Here is a 19682-nt window from a genome sequence, read left to right on the forward strand (position 1 = left end):
GGACAAAAACTGAAAGCATTCCCCCTGAAATCAGGAACTAGACAAGGCTGTCCACTCTCTCCACTCCTGGTCAACATAGTGTTGGAAGTCCTAGCCACAGTGATGAAAGGAGAAAAAGAAATAAAAGGCATCCAAATTGGGAAAGAAGAAGTAAAACTATCATTATTTACAGATGACATGATTGTATACATAGAAAACCCTATAAACTCCAGTAAAATACTACTCGATATAATAAGAGAATTTGGCAAAATAGCAGTGTACAAAATAAATATACAGAAATCTAAGGCATTTCTGTATACCAACAATAAAATATCAGAGACAGAGACAAAAAAGAAAATATCATTTACTATAGCAACAAGAAAAATAAAGTACCTAGGAATAAACTTAACCAGAGATAAAAGACCTGTACTCTGAAAATTACATAACATCAAAGAAAGAAATTAAGGAAGATACAAATAAATGAAAGCAAATACCATGTTCTTGGATGGGAAGAATCAACATCATCAAAATGGCTATACTACCCAAAGCAATTTACAGATTCAATGCAATACCTATTAAAATACCAATGACATATTTCACAGACCTAGAACAAATCCTCCAAAAATTCATATGGAACCAAAAAAGACCCCGAATAGAAAAAGCAACCTTGAGACAGAAGAACACAACAGGAGGAATCACAATAGCAGACATCAAACAATACTACAAAGCCACTGTGATCAAAACAGTCTGGTACTGGCATAAGAACAGACATATAGATCAGTGGAACAGAATAGAGAGTCCAGAAATAAATCCAGGACTATACAGTTAACTAATATTTGATAAAGGAGGAAAGAACATAAAATGGAGTGAGAAGAGCCTCTTTAACAAATGGTGCTGGGAGAACTGGACAGGGACGTGCAAAAAAATGAAACTAGACCACCAACTTACACCACACACGAGAATAAACTCAAGATGTATCAAAAACTTAAATGTAAGCCGTAACACCATAAAAGTCCTAGAGGAAAACATAGGCAGAAAAATTTCAGATATCCCACATAACAATATTTTCACAGACACATCTCCTAAGGCAAGAGAAATAAAGGAAAAAATAAACAAATGGGACTACATCAAACTAAAGAGTTTCTGCTCAACACAAGAAAACATCAGCAAGAAGAGAAGGAAACCAACCATATGGGAAAACATTTGCCGATGATATCTCAGACAGGGGACTGATCTCCAAAATATATAAACAGCTTATATGACTCAACATCAAGAAAATGGACAACCCAATTAAAAAATGGGCAAAGGACCTGAACAAACACTTCTCTGAAGAGGACATACAGAAGGTCCATAGACACATGAAAAAATGCTCAAAATCACTAGCCATCAGAGAGATGCAAATAAAAACCACGATGACATACCACTTTACACCTGTCAGAATGGCCATCATCAACAAATCAATAAACAACAAGTGTTGGCGAGGATGTGAAGAAACGGGAACCCTACTGCACTGTTGGTGGGAATGCAGACTGGTACAGCCACTATGGAAAACAGTATGGAATTACCTCAAAAAACTAAAAATAGAACTGCCTTTTGAACCAGCGATTCCACTGCTAGGATTACACCAAAAAAATCCTAAATCCCTAATTCAAAAGAACTTATGCATCCCTATGTTCATAGCAGCACTGTTTGCAATAACTAAGTGCTGAAAACAGCCTAAGTGCCCATCTATAGATGAAGGGATCAAAAAACTGTGTACATTTACACAATGGAATACTATGCAGCAGAGAGAAAGAGGAAACTCCTGCCATTTCCGACAACATGGATGGAACTAGAGAGAATTATGCTTAGTGAAATGAGCCAGGCAAAGAAAGAAAAATGCCGTATGATATCACCTAATACAGGAAACTAAAGAACAACATAAACAAGCGAACTAAATAGGACAAGGAGCAGAATAACAGTCAATAGGGGGAAGGAGGATAAATAAGGGAAGGGTTTAGTCAAGGAACATGTATGTATAAATGACTCACGGACATGGACAACGGGGAGGGTTTAGTCAAGGAACATGTATGTATAAATGACTCACGGACATGGACAATGGGGAGGGATATGATTGTGGGAGAAGGGGTGGGCTGGGTGGGGGCGAGCATGGCGTAAAAATGTGACAACTGTAATTGAAAAACCAAAAAATAAAATAAAAAAAACAAACGAGTGTTCATAGTTGTCTTATTCATAATAGCCAAAAACTGGAAACTAGCCAAATGTACCTCAGCAGATAAATGCACAACAAAATGTGATCTATCCAAATAATTTAATATTATTAGGCAATAAAAAGGATGAAATAGTGATACATGCTACAACATGAATGAAACCTCAAAAACATTATGCTGTGTGAAAGAATTCAGACATAAAAGACCATATTGTATGATCGTGCTTATATGAAATGTCCAGAATGGGTAAATTTGTTAGAGACAGAAAGTAGATTATTGGCTTGTTAGAGCTGGGGGATGAGTGACTGCTAATGGGTATGGGATTTCTTTTCGGTGTGATGAAAATGCTTTAATATTGGATAATTGTGACAGTTGTACAACTCTGTGAATATACTGGGTTGGTCAAAAAGTTCACTTGGTTTTTTCCATGAGATGGCTCTAGTAGTGCTTATTTTTCTTTAACTTCACTCAAAACAATTTTGTTAGGTTTTATATCAGCATGCATTAAAAAAACCAAATTGGTGAATTTTTGTTTAGCCATTTTAATATTGAAGATATTAGAAAATATGCAACATTTGGCATATTATGCTTTATTATTTCAAGAAAGGTAAAAATACAACTGAAACAAAAAGATGTGTGCAGTGTATGGAGAAGGTGCTGTGACTGATCGAACATGTCATAAGTGTTTTGCAAAATTTTGTGCTGGAGATTTCTCACTGGACAATGCTCCATGGTCAGGCAGATCATTTGAAGTTGATAGCAATCGAATCGTGACATTAATTGAGAACAATCAATATTATACCACGCAGAAGGTAGCCAACATACTGAAAATATCCAAATCAATAAAGTCATTGCTGAAAATGAAAAATGTTTCTTATTTTACAGAAAAAAAACTAAACAAACCTTTTGGCCAACCCAACACTAAAACTATTGTATACTTAGAAGGGGTGAATTCTACAACATATGAATTATGAGGCCTGTCCAGAGGGTATCGAGCCATGTAATATGAAAAATAGAGACACTTATTGAAGAAGATAAAAGATAAAAGAAACACTGTACATAGGACAATGATGCCTCAGTCCTCTTCAAAGTAGACACCTTTGGACCTCACACAGTTCTCCCAGTCACCATCAGCTGCCCCGTTGTATTTTCCTGAATCTCATTGATGGTCTGAAATCTCTTCCTTTTCAAAGGTTACTTTAGTTTTGGGAAAAGCCAGAAGTTGCAGGGTGCCAAGTCTGGGCTGTAGGGGGACTGAGTCACCTGGGTGATTTGATGTTTTGCCAAAAAAACTGTACACATGATTCAAGAGCGGGCACAGTATTGTGATGGAGCTGCCAATCAACATTTGCTCATAGCTGTGGCTTTCTTTTAAAACTTCAAGGAACCCATAGTACATGTGTGTATGTTTGTATATGTGTGTCGGTGTGTCTGAGAATTTCCTGCTTTTTCTATTGTTGCAGAAAGAATTATGATCTTCCAACATTTTTGTCCTTTATAGTTGGGTTTTTCTGAAGTTTGGCATTGTGGTATACTACCTTTGATTATAGAATCCAGTCAGAGTTGATGTACCCAGAAACCCATCAATGTGATTAATGGTCTCCTAATCATACTTCTATTTCTTAGCTTTGCCTTATTTTCTGTAGTTATACAATTTTTGAGTCATATCTTGAATTATCCTTTATAGAGGGTCTGAAATCCTTGTATTTTTAGTCTGTAATTTGCATGATTCATTTTCTTTGATTTCCTTTTTTGCTTGAAGAAAATGAAATTTTGATCATTTTTTTTTTTGAACTTTTTGAGTGCTATTATTCTATGGTAACTGGCCATCCTAGTATGAACTTTTTTTTGTAACATGAAGTACATACAGATTTTTTTCCCACCAGCACTAGATCCAGAAGTCTTCCCATAAGTTTCCACTAGTTTGGTTTTTATTCTCCTCAAAAGTAGAATAAAATATTTTCAGGTTCTACAGGTAACAGGACAGTACACTAGGAAATGACTGCAGAGGAAATGTGGTTGACCTTTCACTCTACAATTCAATTGGTCACAGGATTGGCTAATAAATACAATCTATTGAATGATAAAAATGACAAGTAAAATCTTTGGGGCCTTTGAATACATTTGAAAATTATTTGGCGCCTTTGGCACCCTACTGGTATTTTTTCATCTCTTACTTTTCAAATGATTGTCTGCATTTGAAATTAGGAACTCTCATATCTAGTGATTGCTTTATATTTGCTTTGTTTTCAACAGTGCCCTTAAAGATAGCCGTTTTCCCCCAATGACAAGGGATGAACTGCCACGGCTCTTCTGCTCAGTGTCTCTGCTCACTAACTTTGAAGATGTCTGTGATTATTTGGACTGGGAGGTAAGACTATAGAAAAATTTTAAAGGGAATAGAAGGTAAAATTAGGCCCAGAAAGTAACTCTTTCAGCCGATTCTCTACTATAGTGATGATAGAGAGTAACATGGATAAATAAACCTCAGAGCTGATCAATGAGATATGAATGGTGGAGTTTTTTGTTGTTGTTTTTAAGGCAAAGTGTCATGTGTCGTTTTAATCCCAAACTGAAATTGCTCTGCATTTTTATCCTGTTACTTCCCAGAGAACCTCATAAAAGCTGTTCATGAGTAGTAAGAAAGACTAATTGCAATTTATTTTTCTTCTTACTTACATTCTGGTGCCCTCTGGTGTAACTACCACCAAGCAGTTAGGTGGTCAGAGGTTACATCTAAGAGTCAATGAGAAAAAGAGGTTGGATGACACGCCACCTGGGGAAATAAACCAGCTTGTAGATAATGACAGGTTGTTAGTTAATTAGAGTTAAATCATGCTAATTCATTCTTGGCCACCTTTAAGGTTATATCTTGGGTATTTCTGTGCATTGCCATTATGGGAGTAATCTATATCGATCATATTTTTATTCTTTAATATGTGGGCTGGGTTTTTAAAGGAAGTTCTAAAGATTCCCGCCATGACTTGCTTCGGTGGTTGGGAGAACATACTTAAGTGTATGTCTGTGAATTTTTACACACAGACATGCTCACATTATTGAATCCCTACTGTATTTAAGGCACTATGCTACATGTACAAAAGTACTAAGATTTGGTTCCCACCATAAAGCATCTTACAGTTTAATAGCAGAGAAAAGGAGTATACACAAAGCATAAAAAATAAGTGAATAAAAATAATAATGAATAATCTATAAGAATAAAACTTTGGGAAATCAGTGATGTACATAGCATTCTCTTGCACATACACTCATAAGTGGCATGACTGTATCATTATGATAGAACATGTTTTAATTCTACTGACTTTTAGAATGCCCATCCCCCATGGTAACTGAGATATTTTACCTTGTGGACAGATCACTGTCTTGATAGTTAATTGAATTTGAGTTTTATTTTTAGCTTTGTCCTGATTCCTAGTGAGACTTTGGACAACTTATTCCATTGCCATTCAGTTTTTCCACATACAAAATAAGACATTTATAATGTTCTTAATCTTCATTTGAAAAACTTCTATGCTATAAATTATTGTTGTTATGCCAGAGCCATTTACAAAATTCTGCAGCGAGTAGGGGGAAAATGTTCCTTCTGGGTTTGTGGTAGGGTGCTTCTGAGCATTATCAGACTATGAAAACATCTGAAGATTTTTTTTGTAAAGAAAAAAAATAAAACTAGTTGATAGTGTTGACCCTAGCAAAGTTGGAATGTGTAAAGCCTTTTATAGATTTAAACATTCTTAGTTGATTGTTGTAAATTAATTGTTCCTATTTAAATTTTTCTAAAAAGAGAAGTCTACCCATATTATAGAAATATTCTACAGTACTTATTTTTTAATGATCCCAAATCATATCCCCTGTTAACAAATATTATAGTTTGGCTGGTTCTTTTACCTCTTTAAGGCTGCTCCTTCTTCTCTATCTAGAATTTTATTTCTACTTTCTGAATTTCAAAGCCCCATGTTGTAGTGAGGGTGGGAGTAATAACAGGGGGGAAAGCCTGATATCTAGGGGATGACTGAGCAACAAAAGCACTTTCATCCTTAATTGCAGCCACCGAGTTGGAAGTGTAGTTCAGGTGTGCGTGTGTGTGTGTGTGTGTGTGTGTGCGTGTGCATGATTGTATATTATATAAATGCATGTGCATGTGTTTTGGGGGAAGGAATACTGGGAGAGTCCAGCAGTTTTAAATAGGGGTAATCACAGAGTCCATCATCATCTTCTTTAGCCGTCTTCAAGCAACAACTAAAATTAACATTGATATTATTGGGCTTTTAAGTTCATAAGATGTATGAGCTTTCTGATAGGAGGGTGAGAGGTAAAGCACTTAAGAATTGGTACTGAGTACTCTTTCAGGGTTTATTTATCCTCTCTGGTCACTACCTTCCAGTGTGACTTTCTAGAAGATTCTATATTGCTTCTACTTGGTATTGTATATTTAATGCATTCCTTAAGGCTTAAATATTGGTGTCTATTTAGTGACCATTTCTTGTTAAAGTACCAACAAAAATACAAGCTATTTTAGTAGTTTGAATATATAAGCATTTGTACGTGAATTGGGTACTGCTACAATGACTATGCTAAAAGGAAAAGACTGTACTTTTATATTAGTTCTCATAATTTAAAGAATTTTAGCATAACGGAAATTTGTTCCCAAAGAGTAAGGGTAAAAATTACCTTTTAAAGTACAAGAATGTGATTTGGAGTTTAAAAAATGGTACCATGATCAGTGATTGAAAATGGAAAGGTATTATTGTGGAATGATGTTATAAGGGTGATTCTTAATAATTCTGAAAATGCACTGCTACTTTAAATACAGAATGGTAAAGTTGAATTAAAGGAATTTTTTAAAAAGTATATGTCAATACAATTCCAGTCCTAGATATATACCCAAAAGAAATGAAAAGAGATGTTGAAACAAAAACTTGTACACAAATGTTCATAGCAGCATATTCACAAAAGCCAAAAGGTGGAAACAGCCCAGATGTCTATGAACAGATTAAAATATAAACAAAATATGGTTTATCCATACAATTTAATATTATTCAGCCATAAATAGAAATGAAGTACTAATACCTGTTACAACATGAATGAACCTTGAAAACATTATCCAAGTTAAAGAAGCCAGACAGAAAAGGCCACATACTGTATGATTCTATTTATATGAACTATCCAGAATGGGAGAATCCACAGAGCTCAATAGCATATTCGTGGTTTTCAGTAGATGAGGGGAGGGGGTGAATGGGAGGTGCTGCTTAATGGGTACAGGGTTTCCATTTGGGGTCATGAAAAAGTTCTGGAACTGGATAGTTGTGATGGTTATACAACATTGTGAATGTACTTGATGCCACTGAATTGTACACTTTAAAATGATTAAAATGGAAAGTTTTATGTAATATACATTTTACCATAACAAAAAGGCATATATACATAGATGTATTTAAATCTATTTTTCATAATAATGTATTCAATTTACTAAAAAAGAAATCTCAAAATTCAAAAAATAGAAAGAAACGCAAGACATTCATAATTACACCATTCAGAGATAACCACTCTTAACATTTTGGAATATTTCTTTCAATTATTTTTCTGTGTCTTTGTATCTATAAGTCTGCATATTTGTTTATGTAACTGAGATTATATCGAATATACAGTCTCTGTTAAAAAGAGGATTATGGGGGAGTCTTTGTTTATGGTTTATCTTTGTATAAAAGTTATTTATTTATATAGCAAATTTTGTTTATGAGCAATCTGTCTATATTATGAAAGTACACCTTTCATTTTGAGAAATGTCACACTGTCAAACAACTACAACTTTTCTTCCAAGAATGAAATATCCTGTACATCATAAGTATCTAATTTTAACCTGAAATGCCAAGTGCGAATTATGTTTATGCCAGGGGGGAATCAGGAGATGATTACAGAATTTTAATAGGAAATTTTTAAGTCAAGGATCAGCAATGAGTATGCTTTACATAAGCAGAAACCTCTAACATAGGGCTTTTTTTGGTGGAAGTACAATTTAAGAGTTGACCCCCGGCTGGTGAAGCATGTTACCGCAGCAGCATTCCTAGTTAAAGGGATGAAAGTGCCCAGATCAAAGCAGAGTGAGGGCAACATCTATAAGTCCCAAAGCATAGAGGTAGGTAACTTTGATAACAAGACAGATATCCCCATGGTCATGAGCAAAAGGGACGTGACCAGTGGTAATAGCCACCTAATTTTCAAATGATCATCAAACAAGTGAACTGCCACAGGGCTGGCTACTATCTTACTCTCTTCTTCATCTGAGCTTTTTAACTCAGCCTGTTTTGGAACTCTCTTTTGGTAACATGTCTCTAATTTTATAATGGCACTTTGTAGGAAAGTAGGATTTAAATTAGACTTTGTTTCAGAGGCTAGAATGCTAGTATTTGATATGCTTATATTTCATAATGTAAGGAATGTATGATAGATGGTTTCATAAGTGGATATAATTAATTTCAAGTCAGTGTTGAATTGACAGAATGATCAGTAATGCTTCCATAGCTTAGTTATATTTCCTCAAAATAGTAGTTATCACATTTAAAATGAGTGTCAATATGTAGCTTCTCAAGGAGCCTGGGTAGTCATTCGTCGTCGGCAGCCGTCCGTCTCGAGAGACGATGGTGTAGCTTCCTAAGAGTCTATCTGCACCGCCGAGAATGGCTGTGCAGTCCAACTCGGGAGTGACACGGTATCTGTCTCCTCCCGTGTTGAATCGACATCTTGTGATGACGCTGGAGTGTCCTCTCCAGTGAAGCTGAAGCTACAGAGCCTGGGCAGGGTGATATGGAGGGTCTGCTGTTGCCCATGCAGCAGACCCCCCCTCTCTTCACAGCTGAAGGGTCCAAGGGAAAGACGGAGTCAATACAGCTTGGCTTCAGGTGCGCCGCAGGAGTTGCCGGTGTTGACTACAACGTCAAACCGCCTTAGGGACTCCGGCTCCGGATTTTCTGTCGGGGTTTACTCCCTTAGCCTTTCCCCTGAAGAGGTATGCCGCAAGGCAGCGGAGGTTTTTTGGAGTCAGAGTTTTCCTTCTCTGATGTACCCTGACTGGAAGATCGAACCAGCGACACTTAGCTCGCAGGCCGACGCTCAATCCACTGAGCTAAACCAGCCAGGGCCAGGGTAGTCATTAAAAACAGCAAAATCATCCACAAAAGGCTGTGAAGACAAATTGAATAGTGCCCCCCCCACCGAACAACTGATCATTGCCAGCACCATGATCTATGTAATTGCCCTGGTAAGTATAAGAAGAATGAAAAGTGAATGATTTGGAGGGAAAAATCATTAACTGATAAATTGAAATGTCTACCTACAAGGCAAAAATGCTTGTTAAGTGAGCAAAATTGCTCCCCTAGGGAGAAATCTGAAGTGTTCTGCCTTGTGTTTGAACACAAAAACTTATTATCATCCTTCTGTATTCTTCAGTTGATAGCATTCTCTTAATTTGAAATGACAGGATGATTGACAGACATGGTGCTTTAAAACCAAAGAAAAGCTCAAGCAGCATGTTGGAGTCCTCTAATGGTATACATAGCCTAGAACTTGTATAGTTATACTATTTGGGAGTCATGTCTCTTAATTTTAAGGATCTGAAAGGATATAAAACCAATGATATTATAATAGCTGGAGTTTAACTTGAGAGATGATTCTCGGTATGTCATCTCATAGCTGCTCATTTTCCAGATGATATAAGTGAATAAGCATTTTGTTTGTAGAAAAACTTGTATATAGCAAGTATCCTACCAGAGCTTGTGGGAAGCTCTTGTAGCAATTCGCTGACAGAAGACAAAACATTTTCTAAAATGAATATAGTCAGGCATCTTTTATTTCAGTGTTTAGAGACATGATCACTTTGAAGGCATGAGGAAGAAATAGTTTCTATATTCTAAAGTAGACCAATACATCATATTTCAATAGATTAATAACATTTCACAAACCACAGGGCAGTTTTTGAGGTATCTAGCTCCCTGGATCATTGCGGTCTCACCTGTATGTACCACTACCACTTGGGCAAAACATTGTGGTCCTAAGATAGAGTGTTCATTTTTAACACCCAACACTTAGATGGAATCACCCTGTGCTGGGTGGAGCTGTCCAGCATGATTATTATGTGATGTCAAAAATCTGTCCCTGCTGTAAAAAAAAGGAACTCTTATCCTTTACAACAGCTTGGATGGACCTGCAAATTATTGTGCTAAGCAAAATGAACCAGTCGGATAAAGACAAATGATCTCACTTTTATGTGGAATCTAATGAACAAAATAAACTGATGAACCAGAGGCATGGATACATGGAACAGACTGACAGTTGTCAGAGGGGAGGGGGGGGAACTACATGAAAGGAGGTGAAGGGGTCAGCCAAAGAACATATATGTATGACCCATAGACACAGACTACAGTGTGGTGATGACTAGGGGTGGGGGTGCAGGGACTGGGTGGAGTTGGGCAACTCTGTCCTGGAATTTTAGAGCTAGATCCCAACCCATAGTCTTGCTCTGTCCCTAAAAGACCAAAGCATCTGTCATTGTACATGAGCTTGTTGGACTCCTGTAGTCAGAGAGCTGCACTTCACTTTAAAAGCAATCTCAAAGCACACCCTTGAGCGATTGCAGCTCCATTTCTGAAGTATTTGGTTGCAGTTACTAATAGCATGCTTTTGTAACCACCTTCATGAGAGTAAACAGATGAGATGAGTAAATTGGCTGTCATCATTATCTCTCATTTATTTTAGAAATTCATGTTGTCCTTTTCATCTTCCCTCTTCCCTTAGAGATTTACATTTTTCTAGCTCCTCTTAATGTACCACTGAAAACAAAGTTTCCATTCATACGCAGATGGTTAGGATGACTCACTAAGTCACCAAATGAAATGACTTCTGGTTGTGTATATATGTTTTGTCTACCCCCTTACTTATTTTCCTCAACTATGGTATACACTATGTTTTGCTTCTCTTCTAACTTAAGGTTCTTGATATGTGTGTGTGTGTGTGTGTGTGTGTGTGTGTATTTCCTAGACATATGGAGCCTATATCTATACAAAGCCTACATACATCCACACACACAAGGGGGTACCCAAAAAACCCAGAATTTATTTATTAAAAGTTGTATATTTATTTTTGTGTTTAAACTTCAGTCACCTTCAACGTACTCTCCACATGATGCAATACACCTATCCACTGCTCAAAACAGTTTTTGAACTTGTCACTTTTGATACCTTTTAGTGCTTCTGTTGTTTTTTCTTTCACCTCTTCCACATCGGCAAAATGTTTCCCTTTGAGGGCTTTTTCCATCTGGGGAAACAAACAAAAAAAAAGTCTCTTGGGGAGAGATCAGGTGAATAGGGGGTCATGCTGTTTTTGTTCAAAAACTGCTGAACACTCAGCGCGGTGTGGGCAGGTGCACTCGTAAATCACGCATCATGAAATGGGCAAATGTGTTGAAAGAATTGTCCAAAAAATTCACTGAAGTTGAATGCAGCCTCTCACAACAACGCCAGTTGGTACACTGATACAGATGGGTTCTTAGAACACTCACCTAGTGGTGGAAGCCTGGACTATAAGGGTCCCACCCTCCAGAAGATAATTCAAGTTTTGGGGGGGGGCCCTCCCTTGTAAATCTATATAGATTATACCTTTATATCTATATATACATATGATTCATATATCTAAGAAAATGATTTTTAGTATTGCCTTAGGGACCTGGAGATTTTTATATAAGATGTCACTATTCTTATAATAATTTAGTCTTTGTCCTAGTGCTCTACTCTAAATGTTTTCCAAGGACTGTGGAACATTGGGAAAGGAATGCTTCACGCTTCCTGGCCACCTGGAGAGAATTTACTGTGAACCAACAAGGCAATGTATCAGAAGCCTAGTGAGGAAGCAAGCCAAACAAAGTAAAGTAATATCTAGACGGTGATTTAATGCATAAAAATTTCCATTACCTATTGATACTTTTAATGAAATGGACTGTGTTGTCCATTCTTAGGCCTCCTCTGGTTGCTTCCTACTTTCTGTCAGTGCATTGTTTGGTGGGGGTGACGTTTTCATACTTCCCCCAACTCTACAAACTCTTCCGGCCCTTTCCTTAGTAGTTGCATATACTGCATTCTTTCCTGTATAGTTTGTGTGTGTGTGTGTGTCTCCCCAGCACTTAATAAAAAAGAGTTTTGCCTTTTGGGAATACCAAGACTCAGGTTCTCTTTCTGACTGCCACTACTCAGCTTGGTAACCTTTCTGGGTCTCTGTTTCCTCGCCAGAATGGTAGAAAAGTTGGACTGCATAATACCTAAGGTCATTGGATGCTGACAGAATGTGATGCTGTGGATCCCCTTTTTAAAATGACTTCTGTTTCATTTTAGTTCCAGAGAATGAATCACCAATAACTATTGAGAAGTCATAAGAGGTCCTTAACTTTTACAATAGTCATTGCTTAAATGAAGGTGACAAATGTAAAAAAAAAAAAAAAAGTCCAGTTTTTGAAATTGCACATTCTGGGTTTCTTTTTCACAAAAAAAATTTCTTTAGGAAGAAAACTACTCTAAACCATAAATGCTTCTATTTTATTACTGTATCATTCCCTGTTTTAAGACATTGTATGTATAAGTCTAAATTAAGCAAATATGTTAGGGAGTGATTATTCACTTTATAATTAGATATTTTGCTTTGCAGAAGGACTCACTATAGGGTTGCTTTCTTGTCTTCTTCATGACTTTAAGTTTACATAAATTCAACTCACAAGTTTTCAGGAACAAATCTCTTTTGTAGACTGAGTAAAACCATATTGAGTCAGATATTCAATGTACAGTTCTAACCAGTATAAAATTTTTCTTGGTTTCTTATCAGGCAAACAATATTATTTTATATTAGGTATGTTTGCCAAGAGATGTTTTTTCCCCCAGCCTTTGAAAAGCAAACTAATTCACATCACTGGATTTTAAGAAAATTTTATAACTTTAGTTTCCTTGTCTATAAATTCAGTCCCTTCCTCATCATCTTTAAAAAAAAAGTTAGGAATGCATTTTTCTATTGATTAAAAGGAGGCTTTTTAATTTAAAGGTCACCTGTGTTGCCTGAACTTTCCTTGGAAAGCTTCAGGATGTACAATTCTTAAGGAATGTTCATTATAAATAATCATTACAGAGAAATGTTTTTATTTTCCCTTAATTGCACTCTTGAGGTGTCACAGGTTCTCTGCAATCCATAATGTAAGAACAGTTTCTTTCATTGCAAATTATATACAAACATGTTTGGTTCCATAGCTTTTCAAAGTACCTCTTCATTAGCCATGCTTTATTTAAAGCCTTAACGAAATTCCTTAAAAGTTCATGAGGGTGATTATTAGCTAGTTCAGGTATTTTAGAGCTGTGTGTCTACTATTAGTTAAAATAAAATGTTATCAGATCGTTGCTCAGTAAGTAGCCTTTGTGAAATAAATTGGCAGGCTTGTGTTCCTGACAGACAAGATGCCTAAGTCTCCTACATGAAATCAAAATTGGCACTAATCTGTCCTTTGGTAAGCAAGCTCTGTAAATGCCAAGAATTGGTCCATGGAGACTATACTAATTTCCAAGCTAAAAGGTGACTAATTTGCAAGGAGTTTAGAGAAGAGCAGCAACACACATGTATTTTGGTCAAGGGGAGCTTTACTCTTGTTTTTCACAATACAACAACAGAAATATAGAACCACACCTGAGGTAGATGATGAAACAGTTTTTATAGTAGACTACATTAAAATGTTACTTGGGCCCAAGTGGTAGCTTTGCAATCAATTATCCTTTTAAATTATTTTTCTAGTATTTTAAATTCATTTTTATGTTATTTTTTATGCTTCTAAAAGTGCCTCACTTAAAGGAGATTTGAAAGCAAGGTACAGCTACAGGAACTGTTCAGATCATGGATAAAAACAGCCTAACAATATATATACTCCTTCGTGACATCTCAGTTCCTTCAGGAGATTATTTTTTGAGTCACTAAAGCAGGAGTTGTATCTAGGTGAGACTAGGAATCCAGGTCATTTTTACTTTCTTCTTTATACTCTTCGGAAGGGATATATATATATATATATATATATATATATATATATATATATATATATTTTTTTTTTTTTGGTAATGTACATGTACTATTTTTATAAACAAAAACAATTCATGTTTACAATTGTTAAGCTTTACAAAAGTAAAAATTACTGAGTTAAAAAAAACAGTTGTAGCAACACTGTTTTCTTTCATATTTATTACATTTTTATTAGTGAGTTGAATAATATTCACAAACATCAAAATGGGGAGGGCATACAGTGAGAAGCTAACTATTATCCAAATAGTTTTGAGAAGCCTGAAATAAGAGTACAATAATGGGGAAATGTGTTTTACATGATAATAAACTATAAATTAGCACTATGGTATTACCATTTACCTAGATCTATTACTGTACTTAATAATTAATAATGTGTAAAAGGTCAGTCTTCCTAATATATTCAGTATTGTCATTCCTTATGTAGCTTAAGGTATAAGAATATACAACATAGAACAACTCAGAACAGTTCCAGTAGTGCACCAAACCAGAGCCTCACTACTCCAGGTGTGGTCCTTAGATTATCTGTGCTGACATCCCTTTGGGGCTTGTCAGACTTGTACAATTTTAGTCTCCACCCAAACCTACTGAAGTATATCTTGCACCTCAACAATATTTTATTTGAAGGTGATCTGACTGCACATTAAAATTTGAGAGCTATGAAGCCTGGTTGCTGTGGCTCAGTGGATTGAGTGTCAGCCTGCGAACCAAGTGTCGCTGGTTTGATTCCCAGTCAGGGCACATGACTAGGTTGCACGTCAGGTCCCCAGTTGGGGGCGCGTGAGAGGCAACCACACAGTGATGTTTCTCTCCCTCTCTTTCTCCTTTCCCCTCTCTATAAATAAATAAATAAATAAATAAATAAATAAGTATTTTTAAAAAAATTTGAGAGCTATGACTTAGAGTAAGAATTTATGTTCTAAAATATGAAGGGATAGGAAGAGCATTGTCATCCCTCTGAAATGGATCAGTAGCAAGTTTGGAAAACTTACATTATTCTTTAGAAAGAAACAATATGAAAAAATGGGTTTCCATTTGAGAGCTTAGTAGGAAAATAATTAGCTACTTAACTACCATTACTAAAATCCAGACAAAATTTTAAAATGAGCATAGTTATTATGAGATTGCTAACTATTGATTGGAATGTTAAAAATAGGAAGCTACCATCATCATAGGATATACTTTTTTGTCCACTTGTTATCCTTCTAAACTCTTCCCAATAAGCTCAAATTTTGGTATAAATGGCCAAAATAGCAGAAGTGCCAAACTCAACTTGCCATGGCTAATCTTTGGAATACAGCACAATAGTCCTTGGATACCAAATTAAAGTGAGAGGCGTAAAATCTTCTGTTTACCAGCATTTAGTGTTTTCTTAATTCTTGGGGTGGTTTTCTGTCAAGGGTGGTAAATGCCTGGAAATATAATTTTTATCCTTAGGTGGCTTTTTAAATTTTATAGAGCTGAGATAGGACCTGCCAGCCTCATACAGATTTCATAAATCAGTAAGTCTCTTGAACTTTACAATAAGTAATTATTTCTAATGTTATCTAGTTGCCCAAGTAAATACAGAAAGCCAGCCTGGGAGACAGACCATGGAATGGCCTATAATCAACAGTCAGTTCTCTGGTTTAAGATAAATTCTGCTTCAAAGACTTTGGGCAGAAAAAGAAAAAATAAACTTAAGTTTTTGCTCTTTTAATATAGTATATTTTATTAGTTTGTACACTACATTCTCATATTACAAAGGTAACTTAGTACAAGAATCTATCTTTTGATATTTGAGTTACCTGCAATAACATAGACCTTCACACCACAAAGAAGACGTTGTTTGGACAACAACAACAACAACAACAAGACAAGCTAGACAACAAAACCTTCCTTTCTTACAGGCGAGCACTGAAGTGGACCTAATTCGGTTTTCTTTTTAAAAGCCTCCAAGGTCAAAAGCAGCAGAAAACTTAATTTAAATGAATTAAAAATGTGTTTCCTAAACTACTGGCCTCTGGCACCATTTTCTGTAATCTGCTGTTTTGATGTAGGTTCTTCTTTGTCTGTTTCTTCTCTTGCTCTTTTTACTGGTCCAGATGCACCATCCTCATCACGTTCATCCTCACTTCAAACTTAGCTTTCTTGCCCTGAGACTGTCCTCCTTTAGCAACACCCAGTCTGGGCAGTTTCATTTCCGTTTCCTTTTCCTTTAAATGTGTGACCTTTTGACTTCTATTTGTTTGGGGATTCTTGTTGATCTTCTATGATTTTTCCAGTGCTTCTTTTTCCACATCTCCATCTAGTACTTCCCATGTCACTTCTTTGTTCCTTAGTTGTAGGTTACCATTATTTGCATCTTTGGCTTTATCCAGTGCTTCCTTAGCTTTTTCTTTGAATAGAATTATTTCCTCTTTTGCTTCTCTGGCAAAGTCTATCCATTTTATTTCACCATGATTTGAGAAAAGGATGTGCAAATCTTCCTATAGGTCGGATCATCTAGGTTCTGCGAAAATTTCAGCATGCAGCCAATCTTTTCTTCTAGAGATTTGATTTCTGCATTTTCTGCTTTTTCCTTCTTACTCTTGGTTAGCTTGTAATTTAGTTTCCACTTTATTTTGCTTTCTTCGTTTCTTTCTTTTATTTTTCGGCAAAGTAATCTCCCTTGAAAAATATTAGCAAATCTGTGTCTTTGTACTTTTGTCCAGGGGTCTCCACAAACTTTTTAGCAGACTCAATGGTATCAAACACAGCACATGTTGATCCTTAAATGCTTTCTGCAGTGTTCTTCTCATCTGAATATTTAGTACTTAACCTTTATCTTCTAACCATCCTTTTATGTCATCAAGGGTTATATCAATAGGGAAGCCTTTAATATAAACAGATCTGTTTTTTACATCATTTTTATACTCATCAGTCATTTCAGGGAGGAGTATGTTTGGCGATCTTTTGATTTTGGTTTTATATTCACTTATTCCCATGAGTTCTGCCTTTGATTTACTCAATGCTTCTACTATTACATTAAAGTCTATTGTTAGATGATTTAACCTATTGAATTTTATCATTATTCCCAAAGATACCCAGTCTTCAGTTTGATTTGTTCCTTTAAAAATGTGTCCCATGGAGAGGGCTTTGCATACTCCAGTCTTTGGTGCTGTCATGGCGGGCTTGCTAAAGAAAACTACTGGCCTTGTGGGGTTGGCTGTATGTGAGAGTCCGCATGAGAGGCTAAGAATATTGTACACAAAAATTCTTGATGTTCTTGAGGAAATCCCTAAAATGCAGCATACAGAAAGTACACAGAACAGATTACGAATGTGAAATTGGATATGGTTAAAGCAGAACCAGATGTTAAAAAATTAGAAGACCAACTTCAGGGTGGCCAAGTAGAAGAGGTGATTCTTCAGGCTGAAAATGAACTAAGTCTGGTAAGAAAAATGATACGATGGAAACCATGGGAGCCTTTAGTGGATGAGCCTCCTGCCAACCAATGGAAATGGCCAATATAATTATTATCAAATGACTTGTGTGTTGAAGGGAAACTGATGTAATTAAATGTTCTGTTATATCAAAAATACTTCCATATTATTGACATCTAAAATCAAGAAAAATGATGGAGAGCATATTTAGGAGACTTGTTAAAACTGATGATTATAGTAATAGGAACATCAGTTTTTGTGAAAGCATCCATTCAAATTATTTCAAATATGATATTTTTTAAAACAGAGGTTTTATAAGATTTGAAAATTAATTGGAAAAATTTATGTATGTTTCAATGCACAGGCCATATATGTGATATTTAAAATATTTTTAGTAGTGTCTCTAACACATTTGATTTTTTTTTATTATGAAAAAACCATAAAGAAACTTATTATTGCTTAAACAAATGTATAGGTAACTGTTTGAAGTGAAGTAGTTAAGAGTAAACACCATTAAATTACAATTAATTGTACAGTTGAGGAAATTGATTTCGTATTTGAAAGATTTCTTATTTACAGTGGTAATTGGAAAACTTAAAATTTTGTCTCATTTAAGGAAGTTAGCTTTCTGGCCCTTAATCACACTACATCAGGATAAAGTTTCTGTAAAAGAAATAATAAGAGTTCCTAAAGTTTATCTGGCATATGGATAGGCTTTTATTCAAAACATCTCAGCTGTATGGTTATAACTTCTAAGTAGAATCACTAAGTAGTTTTTACTAAGTTTCCAGTATGAGTGTACCTGGTATCAAATGAGATAAAGCTGTTCAAGGAAAGAAGTGATTGACAAGTTGAAAGTTAAACCAAAGTAAAATTACTTTTCAGGTTAAAAAAAAAAAAATGTGTCCCATGGCAAATTGAAGTCACCAAAATAATACTCAATTTTATGACAGATTTTAGCCTCCAGAGCAGCTATTTTTTCATCCCCATGTTAGCCATTGTGGCTGCCTTTCAGGCCCGGCCAACAGACCCACACCACAGGCTCACAAAGAGTGACTGCTGCATCTTGTCTTCCCAGCACTGCTGGCTCGCCTTTGCAAACTGTTTTTAAAATTTATTTTTTATCCAGAATCTGATGGGTTCTTTGTTAACAATTGTTAAGTGTTCATTGTTAATCAGATGGGCACCTTCAAAACATCAGACTGACTGCTAAAATTGGTAGGTGGATTCAAGCAATGCAAAAATCACAACTTTGAGGACTTGATGGGCCAATATGTAGTCTACATTTTTTTGGTACTATCACAATTGGGGATGGTGATTCATTAGAATCTGCACAAACTGTCATCAGCCTTTATGATTAAAATCTTAATTTTTCTTGCCCAAATCAGAATTATTCAGGAGGAATAGGCCCAAGTTTGGAATATTTTCCTCCTTTATATTTAATTTACTTTTATTGGTAAAAGGAAGAGTCACTGTTTTCAGAAGGCTGAGCTGGGGGTGGGGCAGAAGGTAGTGTGGGGCTATGAGTGAAAGAGTGGATCACACTGTCACATACGGCTTTCTCCTCCTAAGAATATAAGAAATGTCAGACTCTGGGTCAGACCTGTGGACTATTCAGTGCAGTGTTTGTGTTCTCTCCGTGGTACCATGGGCTGTTTTGCAAGAGAGCATGTGTGTCTTCTATGATGCCAGCCTCTAAATGTTAGGGAGTATGTCAAACATCCTGAGCTACTCTCATTAGAAACAGAGTCCTTTCATTCAACTCAATGGAACTGGTGCATTGAGCTTGGCAGGTCAGCCTTAGGTGAATGACCAGTGAGTGACTGTTTTGTTAGTTGCAAAGCATATTTTGCCAAATGATATCATCAACAAAGACATTTCGAACAACTTCTGATTCTTCTACCTCCTGCTATTTTTTATTTGACTCAAGGTGAACTCACTGAAAATCAGTGGAGTGAGCTCTGGCCATGTTGTTACAGGAAAA

At 36.0% G+C, this 19682-nt stretch overlaps 2 protein-coding genes and 2 pseudogenes across 4 annotated transcripts in view; 2 read left to right on the forward strand and 2 right to left on the reverse strand.

The window, feature by feature from the left end:
• Positions 1 to 19682, forward strand: part of AMMECR1 (AMMECR nuclear protein 1) — a 133151-nt gene that overhangs the window by 104635 nt on the left and 8834 nt on the right. Inside the window, exon 3 of the mRNA XM_090265423.1 lies at positions 4446 to 4560. Within this exon, the coding sequence (XP_090121549.1) occupies positions 4446 to 4560 (115 nt within the window). The remainder of the gene's footprint in view (positions 1 to 4445; positions 4561 to 19682) is intronic.
• The window catches only part of TMEM164 (transmembrane protein 164), a 272899-nt gene continuing 264526 nt past the window's right edge, over positions 11310 to 19682 (reverse strand). Inside the window, exon 7 of one of the 3 annotated variants that reach the window (XM_090265431.1) lies at positions 11310 to 11513. In XM_090265431.1, the coding sequence (XP_090121557.1) occupies positions 11346 to 11513 (168 nt within the window). In that variant the 3' untranslated portion in view covers positions 11310 to 11345. The remainder of the gene's footprint in view (positions 11514 to 19682) is intronic. The other 2 variants (XM_090265430.1, XM_090265428.1) reach the window with 2 other exon arrangements.
• Positions 16287 to 18689, reverse strand: LOC149990974 (lupus La protein homolog pseudogene; annotated as a pseudogene).
• LOC149990975 (NADH dehydrogenase [ubiquinone] 1 alpha subcomplex subunit 5 pseudogene) lies at positions 17439 to 17788 on the forward strand (annotated as a pseudogene).

The sequence above is a fragment of the Furipterus horrens genome, unplaced genomic scaffold, assembly GCF_987537825.1.
Source record: "Furipterus horrens unplaced genomic scaffold, mFurHor1.1.pri manual_scaffold_17, whole genome shotgun sequence".
NCBI classification, from domain to species: domain Eukaryota; kingdom Metazoa; phylum Chordata; class Mammalia; order Chiroptera; family Furipteridae; genus Furipterus; species Furipterus horrens.